The sequence below is a fragment of the Tachysurus fulvidraco genome, chromosome 2, assembly GCF_022655615.1.
Source record: "Tachysurus fulvidraco isolate hzauxx_2018 chromosome 2, HZAU_PFXX_2.0, whole genome shotgun sequence".
NCBI classification, from domain to species: Eukaryota; Metazoa; Chordata; class Actinopteri; order Siluriformes; family Bagridae; genus Tachysurus; species Tachysurus fulvidraco.
The window spans coordinates 36,182,886-36,202,399 of record NC_062519.1 but is presented as its reverse complement, the minus strand read 5'-3'; the positions used below and the strand labels follow the sequence as shown (position 1 = coordinate 36,202,399).

Genomic DNA, 19,514 nt, shown 5'->3' with positions numbered 1-19,514 from the left:
GGAGGTAAAATACATCAGCAACAGTGGGGGAAATAATTATTTGATGCCCTGCTGAATCAAGTTTACTCCCTAACAAAGAAAATTGAACGGTCCATCAATTTTAATGGTAGGTTTATTTTAACAGAGCAAGACAGAATATCAACAAAGAAATCCAGAAAAAAAAAACATTTAGTAAAGGTTATAAATTAATTTGTATTTGATTTAGTGAAAGAAGTATTTGATCCTCAAGCAAAACATGACTTAGTACTTGGTGGAGAAATCCTTGGGTTATTATCTTTAGTGTTCTGGCTGAGGTTCTCATCTCTTTACATGGCCCGTTCATTGGCCTCTCAATGTGTTGATGTCTTCCTGTCCCCTTAGCAGAGAAACAGCCCCAAAGCAGATTTATTTATTTATTTATTTATCTGCTGAATATGACCCCAAGAACACCATACCCACTGCAAAAAACCATGGCGGTAAAGTTGATTCTAAAGGGCTCAATTTTGGTCTCATGTCTCCCATGCCTTCTCTGAATAATTCAGGTGTTCATTTGTATACTTCAGACAGGCCTGTACATGTGCCTTCTTGAGCAAGGGGGCACTGCAGGATCTAATACATTACGGTGAAGTGAGTGACTAATGTTATGGTATGGAATCAAATACTTATTTGGCTCATTCAAATACTTTTAATTTATAACTTTTTTTTTTTAACAGTTAATTTCTTTGTAAGGGGTAAACTTACTAAATTATCAAAAAATTATTTTCCCCACTGTATAGCAAAAAAAAAAAAGATATCACGTTGTTCATACATTCATTGAAGTAGAGACAGAAATGAACTGGATGATTGTGTGTGTGTTTGTAGAGCAAGTAAACAACTGCAGTCGCGTCCTGATGAAAAGCCCCGAGTGTTTAATGACATTTCTAAATGAAGCGGTGTAGCTTTTCACAGGCAGTTCTGAACTCTTATGCTCTTTTATTCAAAAGCTGTATTTCGTTGTGCATTGATGTGCAGTAATATTTCTATATTAATAAAAGGTGGTACTTACATCGTAGGCCAGACTTTCTGCTTCATTAGCTACAGTCAGACCAGCCAACTCTCCCAGTCCCAGCTCGTTCTCCAGAGCCTCATCCGCTCCCATTATAAACGATTTACCAGTGGATGGAGGGAATGTAAGAGCTTCCACTGCAACACACAGACACACACACAGACCAGACAGGTTTGTAAGTTCATGCTTGGGGAGAGAGATGATTATCACTATGCAAGTGAGCATATGTACAGATAGGTGAGAATTAAGGGAAAGTCAGTGCTTCTGTTATGCTGTCGATCTATCTATCTATCTATCTATCTATCTATCTATCTATCTATCTATCTATCTATCTATCTATCTATCTATCTATCTATCTATCTATCTATCTATCTATCTATCTATCTATCTATCTATCTATCTATCTATCTATCTATCTATCTATCTATCTATCTATCTATCTATCGGCCACGTTTTAAAGATGAAGAAAATGAAAGAAAGAAAACCCCCCACAAAAGACAAACAAAAACAAAGGAATGGAAACAAAGTTGATTTAAGTTAACTCTGTGTTCGTGTGTGTTCGTGTGTTCGTGTGTGTGTGTGTGTGTGTGTGTGTGTGTGGGGGGGGGGGGGTTGTAAGGTAGGTGGGTGATCACACCTTCATCAGCACGGCTGAGATCATGCTCGTTGAGGCGGGGTAAGCTGGGTCTGGCCGGGGGAGCCACAGGCGGCTGCATGGAGGGAAGATCTTCGGCGTCTCTCAGATTAGCCAACATGTCCTGCAGCTTAGACTTGTTTGGCCCTGCAGACAAAAATAAGAGTTGATGACAGACACACAAAGAAAGAATGAAAGAGTGTGTGAGAGAGAGAGCAAGAGAGAGAGAGCAAGAGAGAGAGAGAGAGATACAATGTGAAGTTACCATGGGAACAGAAAACTTATAGATTCATATTTAGAACATAAAAAAGGAACATTCAAATTGTAAGACAGATAGATATAATTTATTAATCCCACAAGGGAAATGGTTAAAAGATGAAGTCAAAAGCAGGAAACTGGAGACAAATATCACAAGGAAGTGAAGTAAAGAATAAGAACAAGTGTTGCAGCTCACGCTTTGGCTTTTACAGCTGTAAATTTATGATGTGATTGTTATGACCGTCATCTTATTCTCAAAATAATAAATTAGTTTTTTTTTTATTGTGTTGATGTGCAAAAGCTGTCCAGTCACTGGGTAAAGGAAAGAACAGCAAGGACAGAAAGGTAAAGAATAAAAAACAAATACAGAAAGAAATACAGAAATACAGAAATACAGAAAGAAAGAAAGAAAGAAAGAAAGAAAGAAAGAAAGAAAGAAAGAAAGAAAGAAAGAAAGAAAGAGAAAGGGAGATAAGGCATGAACAACAGAATAGAAAGAAAATTTAAGAGAGAATATAAGAGGAAAGAGAAAATGAGGACATATAAAAAGCAAGACACAACAAAAAGACAAAAAATACAAAGAAAGGAAGAAGGAAGGGAAAATGGATATAATAAGCACAATGGAAAAGAAAATAAAACAGCATGATTGTATGTACTGATTAATAGCTGAAATCTAAAACAAAATCCCACTAAAATGAGGTCTAAGAGACAGTACAGAGCTGTACAAATTAAAGAAATATTTCCAGAACAGCGTTTGATCAGACAGGAAATATCGGAGGTCTGGCCACACTTACTCTTCACCCCCTTTTTGCCCTTGCGCTCCTTCCTGTACTGCTCCTTGAGTTTGGAGATCAGGCTCTGGTCCACCTCCCAGGCCTCTGTCATGGCGTTTGGCTCCTTCTCTACATGGAGGATGGAGACAACATTCAGTCTCAGAACACAAACACCAGAGCTGGAGGCGACTGGCAGCGTGTAGACCTTTTTTTTAATTAAAGTGAAGTATAGTAATGTTCTGGATGTAGAATCACTGAGACAGGAAAAAGCTGCAAAGAAATAATGGATGACAGGGCCATATTTTTTGGGACACAAGCTGTATCAGGTGCTCTATCTGCCATAACCTGGTCTAAATTTCTCTCCCATTAACACCCCACACCCCCCCTTTTGATAAGTTAGATGAAAATTGCACCTCATCAGAACTAACTTGCCAGTTGCCATATCAACAAGTCAACCTTCCCAGAAGTCTGAGTCTTAGCGAGATTATCAGTGATTTTATCAGGCTGACACATACAACAACTGACGAGAGAACTAGGAGGATAAAACCCAGAGCTGGATACAGGATTTTAACTGGATACAAGCAATTATCTAAAGGTTATAGCACAGAGTATCTGAATTTTTAATTCTCATATATCAGAAAATACTGACTTCTGATTTGATTTGCAATTCAAATCTATAATAAGGTGCTTATTCTCATATGATTGTTTCTATAGTAACAGGCTCCTGTCACACGACGTATTCTAACTCCGTTCACACGTGCAGTGACTCATTTAATTCCAATGAGAGCTGGTGACTTCCTGCTGCTGGTGCCTACAAATTTGCATATCCAGAGATGAGAAAAGCTTAACCTTATATAACAGGAAGTGACTTGGTGTGAACACACACTGCTTCTCCTTCATCTGGGATGAAATACAAACACTCTCTCTCTCTCAAACTGATATAGAATAATAGTTGCTCCACCTACTGATAACCATTATTACTATGGCAACCAGTCCCAAGAAGGTTTACTGGAAACGTTAATGTGCAGCGACTGGTGACTTGAGAGTGATAAAATCAGCATATGTTAGAATTCAGCCTAATAATAAACAAAAAATTTGTTATTTAAAAAGAGAAAAACTTCTAGATGCCCCTTAACACTTACAGAAGGAGTCTCCAGTGTCAGAATAACAGAGATAAAGCTGAAATGTAGATATTAATGAAAACAAAGTATTATGTATTATATTGTATTTATATGTATTTAATTTTGAAAATGGCATCATGGGAAAACTGCTGTCGTGTCGGAGGAATACGACCATTTGGGATGCGCTGTTAGAAGAAGAAAATCAACTTTAGTTGATTCAGTGACTCCGATTTGAGTCTCAACCTTGTTTATGTTCCTATGACCAAAAGCACTGCTGTTACCTGACAAAGTGCAACACCAAGCCATCATATGACAATCTCAGACCGATTAATAATAATAATGATAATAATAATAATAATAATAATTATTATTATTATTATCATTATTAAGCTGCACTCTATACAGGCTCAGCTTTTTCTTTATCTAAGACACTACAGTTTCTGTCACTAATCGAACACAGCAGAGACAGACTGTGAGGAAAATATAGACTTATAGACTGAAGGGATAGAGCGAGAGACTTTACCGTATCTGAGCCATGTCACAGCAAAAATACACAGCTTGTGGAAAACAACACTCTACTCTTATAACACACATACACACACACACACACACGAACACCACCCAAGTTCTCCATACACAATATCCACAATAATATTACGTTTAGAAATGCATATGCATTATAGCTAAATCTGATCTTTCAGAAAATATCTGAACCTCTAAAACAGAGGTTTTACTGAAGTGTTATCAGTAACACAGTAAAAAGAAAAAAAAATTAATTATCGGGAAATTGCTGAGGAATGTGAATAAATCACATCAGTGTGAGTTTGCTGAGGTAATTAGCTTTGTTATGATTAACTGTCTGACCAAACCAATCACAGCCATTTATGCTCTGAGAAAAGAATCGCAAACTAGCTTTACAACACACTTTACTTGCAAAATGAATGGATATTTACTGATAACTTCCAAGGACACGTGTCGAAGTCTTACCCCAATCAACCACGTCTCCGGTGGCGGGAGATTCTGGTGAGCCCTCCATGTCCTCACTGCTGGCAAGGAAGTCAAACCCCTTCAGAGCCTCCTCAGTATCCGGGTCATCACTGAGATCAGCCGAGGAAGAGGAAGAGGATGGAGATGGGGACACTTTCTTCCTCATCATCTGCCAAATAAAGAAAGAAAAAGAGAGGGGTAGAAAGTGAAGGGGAGTGGGTTGTTGGGTTATGTAATGAGATAATAGTTATGTCTCTCTTTGCAGTGTCCTCGGTGCAGACGCACTGTTGCTAAGTCAATGATGGTCTTTTCCCTCCCATCACTGTCCTCCTCATCCTCCTCATCACTGAACTCTGCAGCTGCGCTCTCAATGAACTTGAAGGCCTCCAGAACCGTCGCAGAATCAGACATTTCTGGTTTCCTGAGAAGACAAATTCAAACATAGAAGATGACTTCACCTTATTAAGCCTTCATCTCTATATAAAGCTACTGGTCCAGAGGCAGAACTATTTATTTAGATTTATTTTCCTCTTAACACCACTATACAGTCCACAACATTCTGCCATTCTCGGTCCTCTTGGACTTTTGTATGAATCACTTCTGCCTTTGTCTCTCTCACCCCATCATGTTGGTGGTGCTTTCCTTCAGAGATGAAGGCTCTGTGCCGTTCACCATGGGCTCTGTCTTACGGTCTCCAGCTCGCTCCACACTGTCTCCCGTCAGCCCCAGCAATGCCTTCACCCTCTGAGACTTCACATCAAGGATAGTGTCCGTGTAGCCCACCTCCTGAAGGTACCTAACAACAAAGATAGTGTTCTGATGCATGATCGGTTCTAGTTGTTTTTTTTTAACATTTGGTTAAAGGGACATTCACTAGATTTTCTAAGCTGTGCTAAGAACACACACAAATAAAGGAGATATATATATCACTCACTTTGTTGTGAGTGACACTGAAGGATAACTTTAGCAGTTTTCAACAATGTTTATATGTATGTATGTATACATTATTTCTGTGTGGTTTTGAAATTTTACCTGTACCTGCTCTAATAAACTAAACAAAAACAACATTTCAACTAAAATTGATATTATAACTCGTATGAAGGCAGCTGTTTCTTAAATGAAACAGTAATAAGTTCACTATACATGACTACAGATATTGATGGTCTAAAATGGAAGATTTGAAGAAAGTCTATTCAATATTTTTTCTTTTTTCTTAATTTCTTGCAAATTTCCAACACTTGAGTGTAACAAAATATATTTGGCACTGTGCCCATACTGACTGCCCCAACAACTGCCCCACAGACATTTGTAAGTGAGCTAAACAGCTTCTCTGCTGTTATTTTCACCTCACTGCAGGACATCATACTTCTTGTTCATGAAAGTATATTTATAAAGTTAAAGCTAAAGAATCTGGTCATCTGTGTAAGATATAAGACATGAAACTCAACAGGACATGCTGTTACAGGGAATTCATTGTGGCATCTCCAATTTTTTTATTCCTCTTTAACACTACATACATGTTAATTTAATTCTCTATGATTTTTATATGATTTTTATGTTTCTCTATTTTTCTAAAGCTGCTTTGAGACTATGTCCAAAAGTGCTACACAAATAAATTGAATGAAAAAATATCTTTATCCATTTCTAATTACATTTGATATTGTGAAATGCCTTTAAAAACAAGTCAGTTTCGGTTATCGCTTCTAACAGATGAGTCTGTTAAATAATCTGTCGTTCCTTCACCAGTATCTCGGTGTCTTCTTGAAGTTAATAAGATAAAACTACAGCTAGTCAGCTTGTTACCAAGAAACCCTCTATCCTGAAGAGATTCCAGGTCTGGAGAACTTTAAGGAACAGCTTTACATCTGACTGTTAAAAAAAACTGACACTGGAGACTTCTTCCAAAAACAACTCTTGACAGAAAACCTCACCATAACAATTACAAGTGTCTTCTACAAGACCCTGTGTAAGATGTTACCTTAGCAACAAAGAAGCTGATAATCAATACCTTCTGATCAATCAGGAAACACTTCTGAAAACCCCACCACCACCTTTACTACCACAATCATCATGGTCATAAACAAATATAACATTAAGCTTTTGTGTATAAGTCACAAAACATTTGTTTATCTTTGAGAGAGAGGAGAGACAGAAACAGAGAGAACGCTAAACTGCTGAAAAAGATGAAGGCACCATCTAACTTGCAAAGTTCCCATGCAACAATATACCATCTACAACATCCACACACAGTACAAATGTGAATCAGAATGAGATTCAATTCGCTCATTATATTTCCATTAAAGAAATCTCATCACATCATACCTTCAGATGGCTTTAGCAACAATCCAAAAACATCCTACTACACAAACCTCTCTTAAACTTCCAGCTTGATGTGCATCTCTAAGGAATTTGATCAGAATCTTTAAGAACTGGCTTTAAGAGAGAAAAAAAAACTGAAAAAAAAAAAGTGAAAGAAAAGGAGGAGAAAGGGAAGCATTCCGTCTCTCGCTGTACCAGTCACTCCGGGCACAGGAAGGCTGAATGCCCCAACACAATCCACCATTCATCCTCCTTCACTGTCTCTCGAACTGTGTTTTCTCTCACAGACGCACACACACTTGCTGTACAGCAATAATGGAACTGTCCTTCATGACCCTATCTAACAGTCCACACAGTCTACTCTCTTCTCTGAGCAATTATAAGTCATTATTGTGAGATTAATTATTTATTGCTGATTTGTGATTCGTTCATATTTTTCTGTCGTTTCTGACAGAGCTTTCTTTGTACAAACTGTACAAGTTGTGCAATGATGTTATGACTTGTATTGATATATTATTTAACTTTTGTTTAATAATTGTTTATTTCTCTCCATGGGAAGTTAATGGTGCCAAGCGAATCCCTCGAGTGCATTTTGAGAGTCGAAATAAACAGCAGTTACAAGTAGAAAAGTTTTCAAAGTGTTTGGTTTCACTTGCTAGCTCCTGATAATGCTGAATGCCCCAATGTCGACCGTTTCTTTTGGTCAGCCACTGAGGTGGTTGGCAGCTTTTCTTGTTTCAGGAAATATTTTCCATGAAGATGCTAGATAATGCCTGATTGATGGTGAAAACCTCAAAGTCACTGTACCAGCCCTGTTATGAGCTTATCATCATTGTGTGTGTGTGTGTATTGTGCAGTTGGCATGTCATTGTGCTTTGCTGCATTAATCTTGTCACTGCATATCATGTATCACACAGACACACAACAAGAAAGAGATAAGGGAATAGAACATGCTGTTGTTTGCGCTCTATGCCGGCTCGCACAGTGAAACACATTGAGCCGTTCCTCTAATGCACTCGTTCATGTTAGATTTACCATGATACTTGAAGCTTCTCTGACCCAGAACAAGAAATCAGTGTGTGTGTGCACTAATAAAACCAGTAGGCTGTAACCCCTGGATAAATGTTCACTGTGTTGCTCGACAGTGGTCCGTGAAGGACAGTGGTGAAGGGCATTCCCCTGCTGTCTCTAGGAAACGTCCTTGTTATACAGACAGATTAAACTGACCAAATGTGATGATGCAGTTTTTATTTGCTATGCTGTCTTTACTTTCTATGAGTGTGTGTTTTTTTCTTCTTACTTGAAAGATATTAATCAGCTAGCCAGCAGGCATACAGATGCACTATTAGGACTGAGACATCCAGCTGGGACCCAGTGTCAGTGAGGGGGACAAATTTATTTTCTTTCCCGCACACATTGTATAATGTAGAATTTCTTTAATGGCATTTTTGAAATCTCTCTCTCTTTCTATGAGACACGGCTTCTCACAGAAAGAGAGAGTGAAAAAATTATATTTAACAGAAGTATAGACTAATGTAGTGTGCCAGATTCGGTGAAAGCAAGGCCTCGAAGTCTTTAAGTCTGAGTGAAGGAGGGCCCGAGGGAAGAGGCATGGTTTCTGTGTCTGTCCCAGTAAAAAAGTTGTAAACTCTGTGCCTGTCAGTCCTAATGGAGGACGTGTGTCCTTTGTATCTGTCGGTCCCAGGGAAATGGCATGGTTTTTGTTCATGCCATTACCAGTAAAGGAGGTGTGGCCTCTGTACCTGCTACTACCAGTAAAGGAGGTGTGGCCTTTGTACCTGTCAGTCCCATTAAAGGATCTAGAGCCTCTGTGCCGGTCAGTCGGTCTTTTTCTGTCTCTGATTAAATGGTGTCTGTGTCTGTCAGTACCAGGGAAGGAGATGTGACCACAGGGCCTGTTAGTCTCAGTATTAGGAAGTGTAGCCTCTCTGTCTGTCAGTCCTCTGTGCATATCGCTTCCAGTTATGTAGAGGTGAGCCTCTGTGCATGTCAGTGCCAAGAAGCTGTGGACTTTGTTCCTAGCAGTGTCTGGATGACGAGGCATGGCTTATCGTATCCAGAAAGACAGACACATACCATTAGCACATGTGCTTTTTGTAGGTTGATAAAGCATTTTGTCTGCTATTCATCAGATATTTTTGCAGCCTTTCCACTAAAGGTTATTTTTGTATCATTTGTTTGATGTGAAAGAGAATTTACACTCCATAGGCATGACAGTGCTAAAGAATGGGAACAATCGACACTCGTCATTATATAACGAGTGAATTGCTTTAACTGCCTACCCAGATCGAGGCTGTTTGCTGAAGCCCTGCCTACACCCAAGTGCGTTTCAGAGTGTGTGTAGGCGTATGTGCGATGCTCTGCATGCTTCTACGTGGGAGTGGACTTACACTATGTGCCTGGGTCTGTATGTAAGCGAGTGTAGACTACTGTCTCAGTGACAGCCTTCCTTGTTTTTCTGTGTGGGTTTTATCTATGTATGCGTCACTCACTGCCTCAGAAGCTGCCTTCCTTGTTTCCAGCTCAGCTGGCTGTTAGGTGGTTCTGGAAGAACCTCATTTTCATTGCCATCATCTGAAGGGAAAAAGACAAACAAAAACAAAAGCAAAACTCAAACACAAGCTCAGTCTCACTAATGTGTTGGATTTTGTAGTGCAAAGAATCGTTTTTCTATCAGCAATTCCAATTATAAAATTGAAAGAGGAAAATAAAGAACACTCTTCTGTTGTTGCTTTATAATATTTGGATTCCTGTCTCTCAGGTGTTGTCCCTGGGGACAAAAATAGCCATGTGGTGTGTGGAAGCAGTGCAATTGTTCAAGTCTACCTGAATCATAGCTTGGTGCTTTCATGTCTCCCTGCAGGAGTTCAGTCCCATACTTTAGCTTGTGGTATTTTGCCCTGTGGACAGAAAAAGAAAAAACAAAACAAAAACAGTTACCTTTGTGTTACCTTGTATTCTAAGCTGAATGAATCTATAAATTGGAGATATAATGTGACACTCATGGCACCTCGGTGTAACCCAGTTGGAAAGCAACCGGTGCTTGTCAGATAAGTCATTTTACAAAGCTATACATGAATAATGTGTAAAAATAATGGCATCTGATTATATATTGAGTTAAAACTTAATTAAATTGAGTCTGTGGCTTTCGGCTGGTGGTTAATGGGATGACTAACTTTCAGACCCCTGAGGAGCAACAGAACACTAGACAGAATTGAGACACCAGACAGGACTAGACCGAACGAAAAAACTTGCTCATGACCAAACACATTCCTTGCTAACAATTTACACACATTTACAAATCAAATATCAACTTGACTTTGAACCACATACTCATCTGGCAAACCCTTTTATCTAGAGCAACTAAGCTGAGCAGTTAAGGGGTAAGTCTTACTCAAGGGTCCAACCTTCTGAATGCCTGACCAGAACCTTAAGCACCACAGCGTCACCGTCTCTGGCAGCTGATTCAGCAGATTAGGTAAAAAACTATACATCACAGCATCTGCCAGCTAGTTATAGGATAAAATAAATCACTCTGCAGATTTGCTCAGCAGATTAACGGAACTTTGAAGAAAAAGGAAAAACAAAAAAACAGAAATTTCATGATTGTTTAAAGTGATTTTAAGTGATGTAAAGATTAAAACATGACAGGGCACACTTTTAGATGCCAAACTATAAAAACAGGACAATAAGCAATGACAAGGTGGTGTACGATTGTTTTAAAAGTATACATTTAAGTCAATTAAATGTTATTTACTGTATTTACAACCAGGTACGCTCTCCGGCGTTTATCCTTTTTAATAAAAACACAGTAAGTAATGAAATTTTATTGAATAAGCATTTTTAACAGCTCACCTTCCTACCCAAACTACAATAATCTAATTTCCATGAAGGCCAGCTGGTAACTAAATCTCAGCATATGTATCACCATTATCATGGATGTGGTGAAAAAAGGCAGCTGATGTTATTTCTTAAAGAATTAAGCAAAAGTGATGGCACATTGCTCTCACAATTCAACTATGTTCTGAAATAGTAAATGACAGTAACTGCTAACTAATAGATCAGACTGCCATTAAGAGGAGACTGGAAGTTGCATTGTGAGCGAGTTGAATAATTCAAGTTTAAATTTGTGTTAGTTTTACAAGTCCCGTGTTCTTTATAAGATATTTAGCCTGATGTTGAGTACAAACCCTGATTATTAACGAGGCTGAAATTTGAAGCATCACTCCGTTGTTTGTCACATGTTCGTCCCAAATCACTGCACACATTGCTGCAGGATTCTACACCATTTTTTTCAGGCTGTTCAGGACGACGTGTGTCCTATTGGACACTTCATGCTCTCACTCAATGCTCACAGTTTTGCTTATGTTGCAGAAGAAGGCGAGGCTACCAGGTGCTGACACTAGACTAGAAAAAAAATGTTCAAGATGGCCGAAAACATTATGGTAGACTGTACTGTAATTACTGTAATTCATCTATCCATCCAATTCATCCATCCATCAATCCATCCATCCATCCATCCATCCAGTCACATCAGAATCTACCACATTTAAGATTTTTGCTAAGATCCAGACAAACACTATGTATTAACTGTAACATTAATCAGAAGTTCCACTTTAATGCCAGTCAACAAACACAGTGTGCTTTTTTTTAGTATAAAAATGATACACAGTTTAACGTCTCCTCCACCATTCAATACACCTGCTATCAAACGTTACCCTTAAGCAGTCTGACCTAACAGTACAGTCCCTGAAAGACTTACCACTTTTTTGTTATAGTAAAAAGAGAAATTTTCAAAAACACGGTGCATGTAGACAGGAATGAAAACCACATATAGCTTTATGCTTGCGGACATGTCCTGTGCAAAGAGTTGAGTTGCCAGATACAGAACTGAGAAACAGAGTATACTAAATAGATGGCAAGAGCATTGAGGAGCAGTATGTTTCCATTTTCACAACAGGCCCTGTTACATGAGCTCGGTCTCTGTGGTCACCGTTTTCCCTGGTTCAAACTTTGAATCACAGGGAACATATATAATTTCAGCCTGACCTGGAAGAATGACTCATTCTCTCCTGAAAACAATGTGAAAAGAAAAATAACTACAGAGTCGGAGTGAAAAAGAGAACTAATCCACAGGAGAAAAACCAAAAAAACAAACAACAAAAAAAATCACAAACCTCACACATCACCGCCAATGAAATTACACCACATTCATAAAATAAAAAAATAAAAATAAAAGACAGTATAATAAAAAGCATGCTGTTTTTCCACAATTCACAATATGCTAACACATGTGTATTAGCTAAACAAAAACAACAACAACAACAACAACAACAACAACAACAACAACAACAACAAAGCAATGACTATGGACAAAGCAGGCAGCACTGGATTCTCAGGAAGTTGATGAATATTGGGAGATATTACAGTATGCCGAATGTGGAGGATGTGTACAATATAGCAGCACTAATACCACAGGCACATCCATGCATCTGCTCAAATCACGCTTCTGTGTAAGTCTCTAAATCTAAACAAAACATGAAGCAACTTGCACACACATGCACACAGACACCTCAAACACACCCTTTCATTGTCTTCAGACTTTATGTACATCTGCATAATTAAATGTAAAAATCACTAGATGGGGCATCAGTCAAGGGTTAGGGTTGAAAATGCAATCGTATTGTCGCACCGCTTTTATCGTATTGTAATGAATATGACTTTTGTGCATCATTACGCCTTAATTGGCTGAAGACTGGACACAACTAAGACAGAATACAAGTATACCTGCAGAGAGACAAGGGTATTGTTTAGGGACCCAACAGAGGCAGTGCTGTGACTCGTAGCCAAAAGTCCTACTTAATGACCAAAAATAACCTTTCTTACAGGAAGGTCAGAATGACTTACAGCAACTCTGGAGCATATTATTATTTAATCACAGCTCCAATGATAATTTGAACAACTAATTTTCAACAACAAAAAATGTACATGCTGTAGTTATTATAACACATTATTCAGTCAACATACAAACATAGACACTGGGGATGTGAGTGAGAATGAGATGGGTTCAGACCTTTCCTGCTTCAGAGCATACTCCAGCATCTTGATCCTCCTCACCAAATCCTTCTTCAGGTTCTCCTGGCCTTTCCGTTCGCCCTGTAGGAAGGCAATCTGCGCCTGAAAACACATAAATGCATAACACTGTTAGCACTTACACCAGGTGCAGGAACTACATTCAAGTTTTGAGTCTGCATTCACAAATAAAAAGGACAGATTAATATAATTAATATGAAAGAACTGGTCCAAACTGGCAATTTGAGAAACTGACATGGGTTTAAAACTGTGACTGTGTGTTTGTGATGTTGATGTCCACATTTGTAATTAGGGTTGCAAAATTCCAGGAATTTTCAAGGCTAGAAACTTTCCCTGGGAATTTGTAATATATTTGAATTAACTGGAATATATGGGAATTAACGGGAATATATGGGAATTAACCGGGAATTTAAAAAAAATGCAGAGTTTTTTATTTTAAAACAACAAGATTTAATGCAATTTAAGTCACTTACACACAGCACACTGATTACTGGAGGGCCATTGAGGCCAAACTCCCTGCATGTACTTGTGTTCTTCCATAACATGCACAGTAACACTTTATTTTAGGGTCATTTAACTAGTTGCTTATTAGCATGAATATTAATAGAATATTGGCTATTTATTAGTCATTATTAAGCACATATTAATGCCTTATTCTGCATTACCTTATTCTACATTCTTAATTGTACCCAATACCTAAACTTAATAACTACCTTACAAACTCTTAATAAGCAGTAAATTAGGAGTGTTACCACATGCACAGATAATTTGATGACCCTCCCCCCACACACTCACTCCCCCCCTGAAATTAAAAAGAAATTCCCCTCCATTTTCCAGGCCTTGACTACCACAGAAGCAGAGACCTAATAAGCTTAAGAAAAAATGCTTAATTTTACATTTTGATTGGGACTTTTTTTTTAGAAGGGCAAGGGTGGGGGATGCTTTCATTTTACTGCAATCATAGGGAAATATGTTTATTACAATTATTAAGTTCATTATGTTTATTACAAGCATAATAAATGTTTATTATGCTTTTGTGTCACTCAATGAAAGAATCAATTAAAGTTCTACTTACAATTAAATCAGTCAAGACGTAATTTTTTTAATTTGTATTACCTTGCATGAATGTCTGCTTATGACCAAACAAAATGTTTATTTATGTTTGTATATGATATAGTTTATATACATTTCCCTATATTTTCAAATAATTCCCATAAATTCCCGTAAATTTCCATAAATTCCCGTAAAGTTTCCAATTTGGAATATTTCCAAAATTCCCGTCGAAGGTTTCCGGAAATTTACTGAAAACTTTCTGCCCCTTTGCAACCCTATTTGTTATTAGCACCAATCTGGTCCTGTCTAGGTTTATCCTATTCATGCTGGGATTTTTCGAGATCGTTTTGCCTTCATTTGTCCATCACACCCAGTGTAGTTCTTCCCCAAACTGCTGCCACAAAGCTGAAAGCACATACTTGCATATAATGTTTTCATATGCTGTAACATTACAATTTCCCTTCACTGGAACTAAAGCACTATTCAGACGGGACTAGTTTTACGTGGGGACGTGGGGGTAAAGTAATTATTACCAGAGATTCTCGGTGATTTTATTCTCGTCCGAATGTGCCATCTCGGTAATCATTACGGACAATGTCAGTAAAGATTACGGCGACTTTTAAAAGCACTATTCGGACGGGATTAGTTTTACGTGGGGACGTGGAGTAATGCAATTTTACCTCAGGACGTCTGTAATATTAATTGGCCAATTCGCACGTGACAAGACATCTCAGTAAAACTAGCAGAAGTGGGAGGGGTAACTCGCTTTACACACCACAGTAACCTCCTTGTCGTCGTGTGTGTATGACGCTGCTTCCTGTTTCAAGTGCCTCCATGCTTGCAAAACACGCCAAAAACTACTTTTAAACAGGAAATGACGGAATTTTACCGTACATATTTACAGCGGGTCTATTCGGACGGGATTAGCATTACCTGAGGTAATTTTTCCGGACCTTTTTACAGAAAGTAAAAGTTGCCGTAATCTTTACTGACATTGTCCGTAATGATTACCGAGATGGCACATTCAGACAATCCGGACTAAAATCAATGAGAAGCTCTAAATCAACGTAGAACTAGTCCCGTCCGAATAGTGCTTAAGAGACCCAACACTGTTCCAGTATGACAATGCCCCTGTGCACAAAGCGAGCTCCATGAACACATGTCTGGTCTAAGTTGGAGTGGAAAAACCCACATGTCCTGCACAGATCCCTGACCGCACACCAGGCCTTCTCAAACAACATCAGTGCATGATCTCACTAATGCTCTTGAATGAACACAAATCCTCCAACATCTACTGGAAAGATGAGTGGAGGTTGTTGTTATTACAGCAAAAGGGAGAATAAATCTGGAATGTGATGTTTAACAAGTGTCCAAGTGACCTTTGGTCAAATAATATACTAGCTTCTCTATCTTCATATTGTTTCACAATTCCCTTTCCTGTATTTTCAAATAACAAAAATCCAGAAGTGCTCTTTTAAAAATGATGGCTTTATTGTAACAGGACATAACAAGTGGTACCATTTGTACTGCTATCCAAAACACCAAGGTCCACTAATTCCATTTTGTGAAAACAAACAAACAATCAAACAAAATCCTCACCACCATACAAAAGGAACCATTAGTAGTCAGTCTGTGTTTGATGGAAAAAGCTTTGGGACTGGAAAAATATCTCACCAGAAAGACCCCATAAATGATCTTTACAATCCAGAACTGCATGTTACACAAACGTAACTGAATAAGCTGCTGGAATAAGCTAAAGCCCATTTCTATGCCTTCTTGTCTTTGTGATCTGCACTAATGTGGCTTTTGGGCCCAGCCACTTATTTGTATTTACAAATATCAGTTTTATATTTAAACATTCATTAAATATTTCTACAAAAAATTTAAATATGGTTGGGGAGATTTGATTCCTGCCAATTTGGGGTTTACCTCCAGGTACTCCAGTTTCTTTCCCAGTCCAAAGACATGGCATCTGGCATATCTAAATTGGTGAATGGGTGCATCATTGTGCCACCCGTCCAGGGCTTCTCCGACCCAGTCCCCCAAATCTCCTGGGACAGACACCAGGGCCCCATGTAAAGGATAAGCACTATAGTACATGGACGCATAGAAAAACCATGACTGTGCAAGGGCAAGCTATTCAAGACCACCAAGCCCTGGCATGTCTCTCTGTTATTTTAATTAAAAAGAAAAAAAATGAGGCAGGTTTGCACAAATTGCACAGCAACACAATGATGTATGATGATTATTGTTTTTTTATGTTAATGGACTTGATCATAGAGAGTTCATTCCCCCTGAACAGTCTGTTATTCAGCGATATTACTTCGGAGTGCTTAGGAGTCTATGTGAGTGCATCAAGGGGAAAAAAAATAAATCACCTTGACATACAAACACGCACGCTTACAATTGTCAGGGAGATGGGATGGGAAGCGATAACTACATTGTGGTTAAAAATGTCTTGGTGGACAATACAATACACACGCTTTGACAAGCACCAAAACAAGAGTACCTCAGTGCATGAAAAACGCCCCCACCACTTACATAACACGTATATTTGCACTCTGACAGAAAATAAAATAGTCTAGATCACTTTTATGATATATTTAGTGTAAATAATAACGGGATAAACTGAAGGCTCACCATAAAACACCATTTTTGGTGTCAAGTCTTGTTCTCTCGCTCTCTCTCACACACACTCTATTATATCATCTCATAGGAGCACAGATTTATCTTTCTGTCTAAATCTGTGTGGAGAACACTTTAGAAGGGAGGAGAGTAGGTTAGAAGTTCATTTCCATCATGTGCAGTGCCACAGAGAGTATTACTGATTCAACTGATTCAGAACTAACTGACATTTGACTGATTAAAAAAAAACTAAATAAGATCCTTTCACCAGAATACTGGAAGAGTTGTCACATAGGTAGTCTGTTTTACTGTATGATATACAGTATATCAGTTAGAGAAAAATGAACAGACAGGAAACTTACAGGAAGGCTACATTAGCTTAAATAACCTAAGTCTTTGCAGCCATGATGAACAGAAAAGCATCTCAAAAAACCTAAAAAGCAGATCACTTCGGGTTCCATTCCGGTCTGCCAAGAACAAAAATAAAACCTTAACTGCACAGCTGAAGGCTTTTTAAAAGACTGAGTAAAGTTTTACCAAGAGATCATCAGTTTCCGAAACCAAACCAAACAACCATATCACGTTCAAAGTCACAGAGATCCCGTTATTCCATTCTGATGTTTGATGCTATTGCTGTACAGGTCGTCTTCTTCTTTTGGCTTTTCCTGCTAGGGGTTGCCACAGGGAATCATCTGTTTCCACCTAACTCTTTCCTCTGCATCCACTACTCTCGCACCAATTAACTTCATGTCTTCATTTAACACATCCATATATATCTCCTCTTTGGTCTTCCTCTTGACCTCTTACCTGGCAGCTCCAACCCTGTCCCCAAAACTGCCAACCTGAGCTGTCCCTCTGATGTGCTCGTTCCTAATCCTGTCCATCCTCGTCACTCCTAAAGAGAACCTCATCATCCTCATCTCAGCTACCTCCATCTCTCCCTCATGTCTTTTCCTCACAGTCTCTAATCCATACAGCAGAGCTGCTCTCACTACTGTCTTGTACACCTTTCCTTTGATTTATAACTGTACAGGTATTTATATGCAACAGGCAAGTGTATAATGTATTCATAAAAACGTCTTTGTCCCTCCATCTTTCTTCCACTTCAGTTCTAATGTGTTACACTCAGATTCAAACACTATGATCGTCCACTTTGCTGGCATCATACACTCACAACACACAACGTTAATAAGTCTCATCCCATTAGGACTGCATGATGAATGCGTTTTAATCACGATCACACTTTCTTATTTAATTAAATATAATCAGATGCAATATTGATAAGCTTAGCCAAATTTAGCTAATGCTGCTCTCAATCTACTCTGGATTAAATGATTCCAAATTCAAAAAAAATAATAATCACCTATTTGGCAGTGCATTTATTTGTTAATCTAATTCTGTTCATACCTTCCATTTTAATAATAGCATTCATGCATGAAAAGACTCCCTTCATTTAAAGATGTTTGAAGGAAACGGTTGTATCATGTGAAATGTTAAGTGTTGTACAGTTTTCACAAAATGGCTGAATCGATGCTGTGGTATTTTAAATATTAATCAAGAATAATTATACCGGTCTTTTTATATATTATGTATTATTATATTAGATGAAGCTTAGACTTACAAGCCAGACTTCTTTTGAATTTCTTTCATGAATAAACACAGCCAAGAACCACCTACTTCCCAGAAGGTGACTGACATGGCAGACGACCAACATGCAGACATTTGGAGCCCTTTCAGCAGACATATGAGGTTATCTGCATCAATCAAAACTCTAAATTTTAAATACAGGATAAACTTTCAACCGTCCAGTGACTATGGTGCTGTTCATGCCGTGTATTAACATGCATTGTTGAAAGTGCCATGAAACGTCTTGGACAGCAAAGAATTACCTGCTTCACCGCCCTAGCTGGAAAACATGCAATCATTACGAGAGAGTTTGTAGACTAAATGGCAGTATTCTGTACAACAGGGCTAACAGATAAAGGTCACACTTTGACAGCAGTTGCATCTATTGTGATTTTGTTGCTTGTACATCTATAGGTTTTGTTAGCAGACCACATGATTGAAATAACATGTATATAATGCACGATTCGGGAAACATTTCTGTCTGAAAGAAATGTAGCAGGAGACAGATGTAATAAATGTCCTTGACGTCCTTCCTTGAGCAGGAATTATTGCAAGTGGTTATTTAAGATGCTTTCTAAATGGCAGGTGTAAAAGGCAGTGTGTTTCAGGTGTGTACAAGGCCACAGTGTTAAATATTTTTCCATTGAAATATGGTACAGGGAACTGCACAGATAGTAAACACAGATTATATCCTAAAGTATTCTGAAGCTTGTGGCCAGAAAAGTGTACAAAAGATGCAAGATTCTCTGTGGCATGTGTTCTCAACTGAGCCACAAAAGCCAGGAGTCTAAAAACAACAACAAACCGGAAGGACGCTCCCCAACCTGAAAGGAGTCCGAACCCAAGCAGACATGAAATGTTGGGTCATATTGCATTTTAGTCAGCCATTCAAAGCTCTAACACACACACACACACACACACACACACACACACACACACACACACACACACACACACACACACACACACACACACACACA

General features: G+C 38.5%; 1 protein-coding gene across 1 annotated transcript in view; it reads right to left on the bottom strand.

The window, feature by feature from the left end:
• strn (striatin, calmodulin binding protein) overlaps positions 1 to 19,514 on the bottom strand; it is a 52,787-nt gene that overhangs the window by 12,575 nt on the left and 20,698 nt on the right. Inside the window, exons 2-10 of the mRNA XM_047806609.1 lie at positions 13,211 to 13,314; positions 9,964 to 10,037; positions 9,630 to 9,711; positions 5,417 to 5,593; positions 5,083 to 5,218; positions 4,798 to 4,966; positions 2,711 to 2,818; positions 1,662 to 1,805; positions 1,025 to 1,161 (exon numbers count right to left, since the gene is read on the bottom strand). Of these exons, the coding sequence (XP_047662565.1) occupies positions 1,025 to 1,161; positions 1,662 to 1,805; positions 2,711 to 2,818; positions 4,798 to 4,966; positions 5,083 to 5,218; positions 5,417 to 5,593; positions 9,630 to 9,711; positions 9,964 to 10,037; positions 13,211 to 13,314 (1,131 nt within the window). The remainder of the gene's footprint in view (positions 1 to 1,024; positions 1,162 to 1,661; positions 1,806 to 2,710; positions 2,819 to 4,797; positions 4,967 to 5,082; positions 5,219 to 5,416; positions 5,594 to 9,629; positions 9,712 to 9,963; positions 10,038 to 13,210; positions 13,315 to 19,514) is intronic.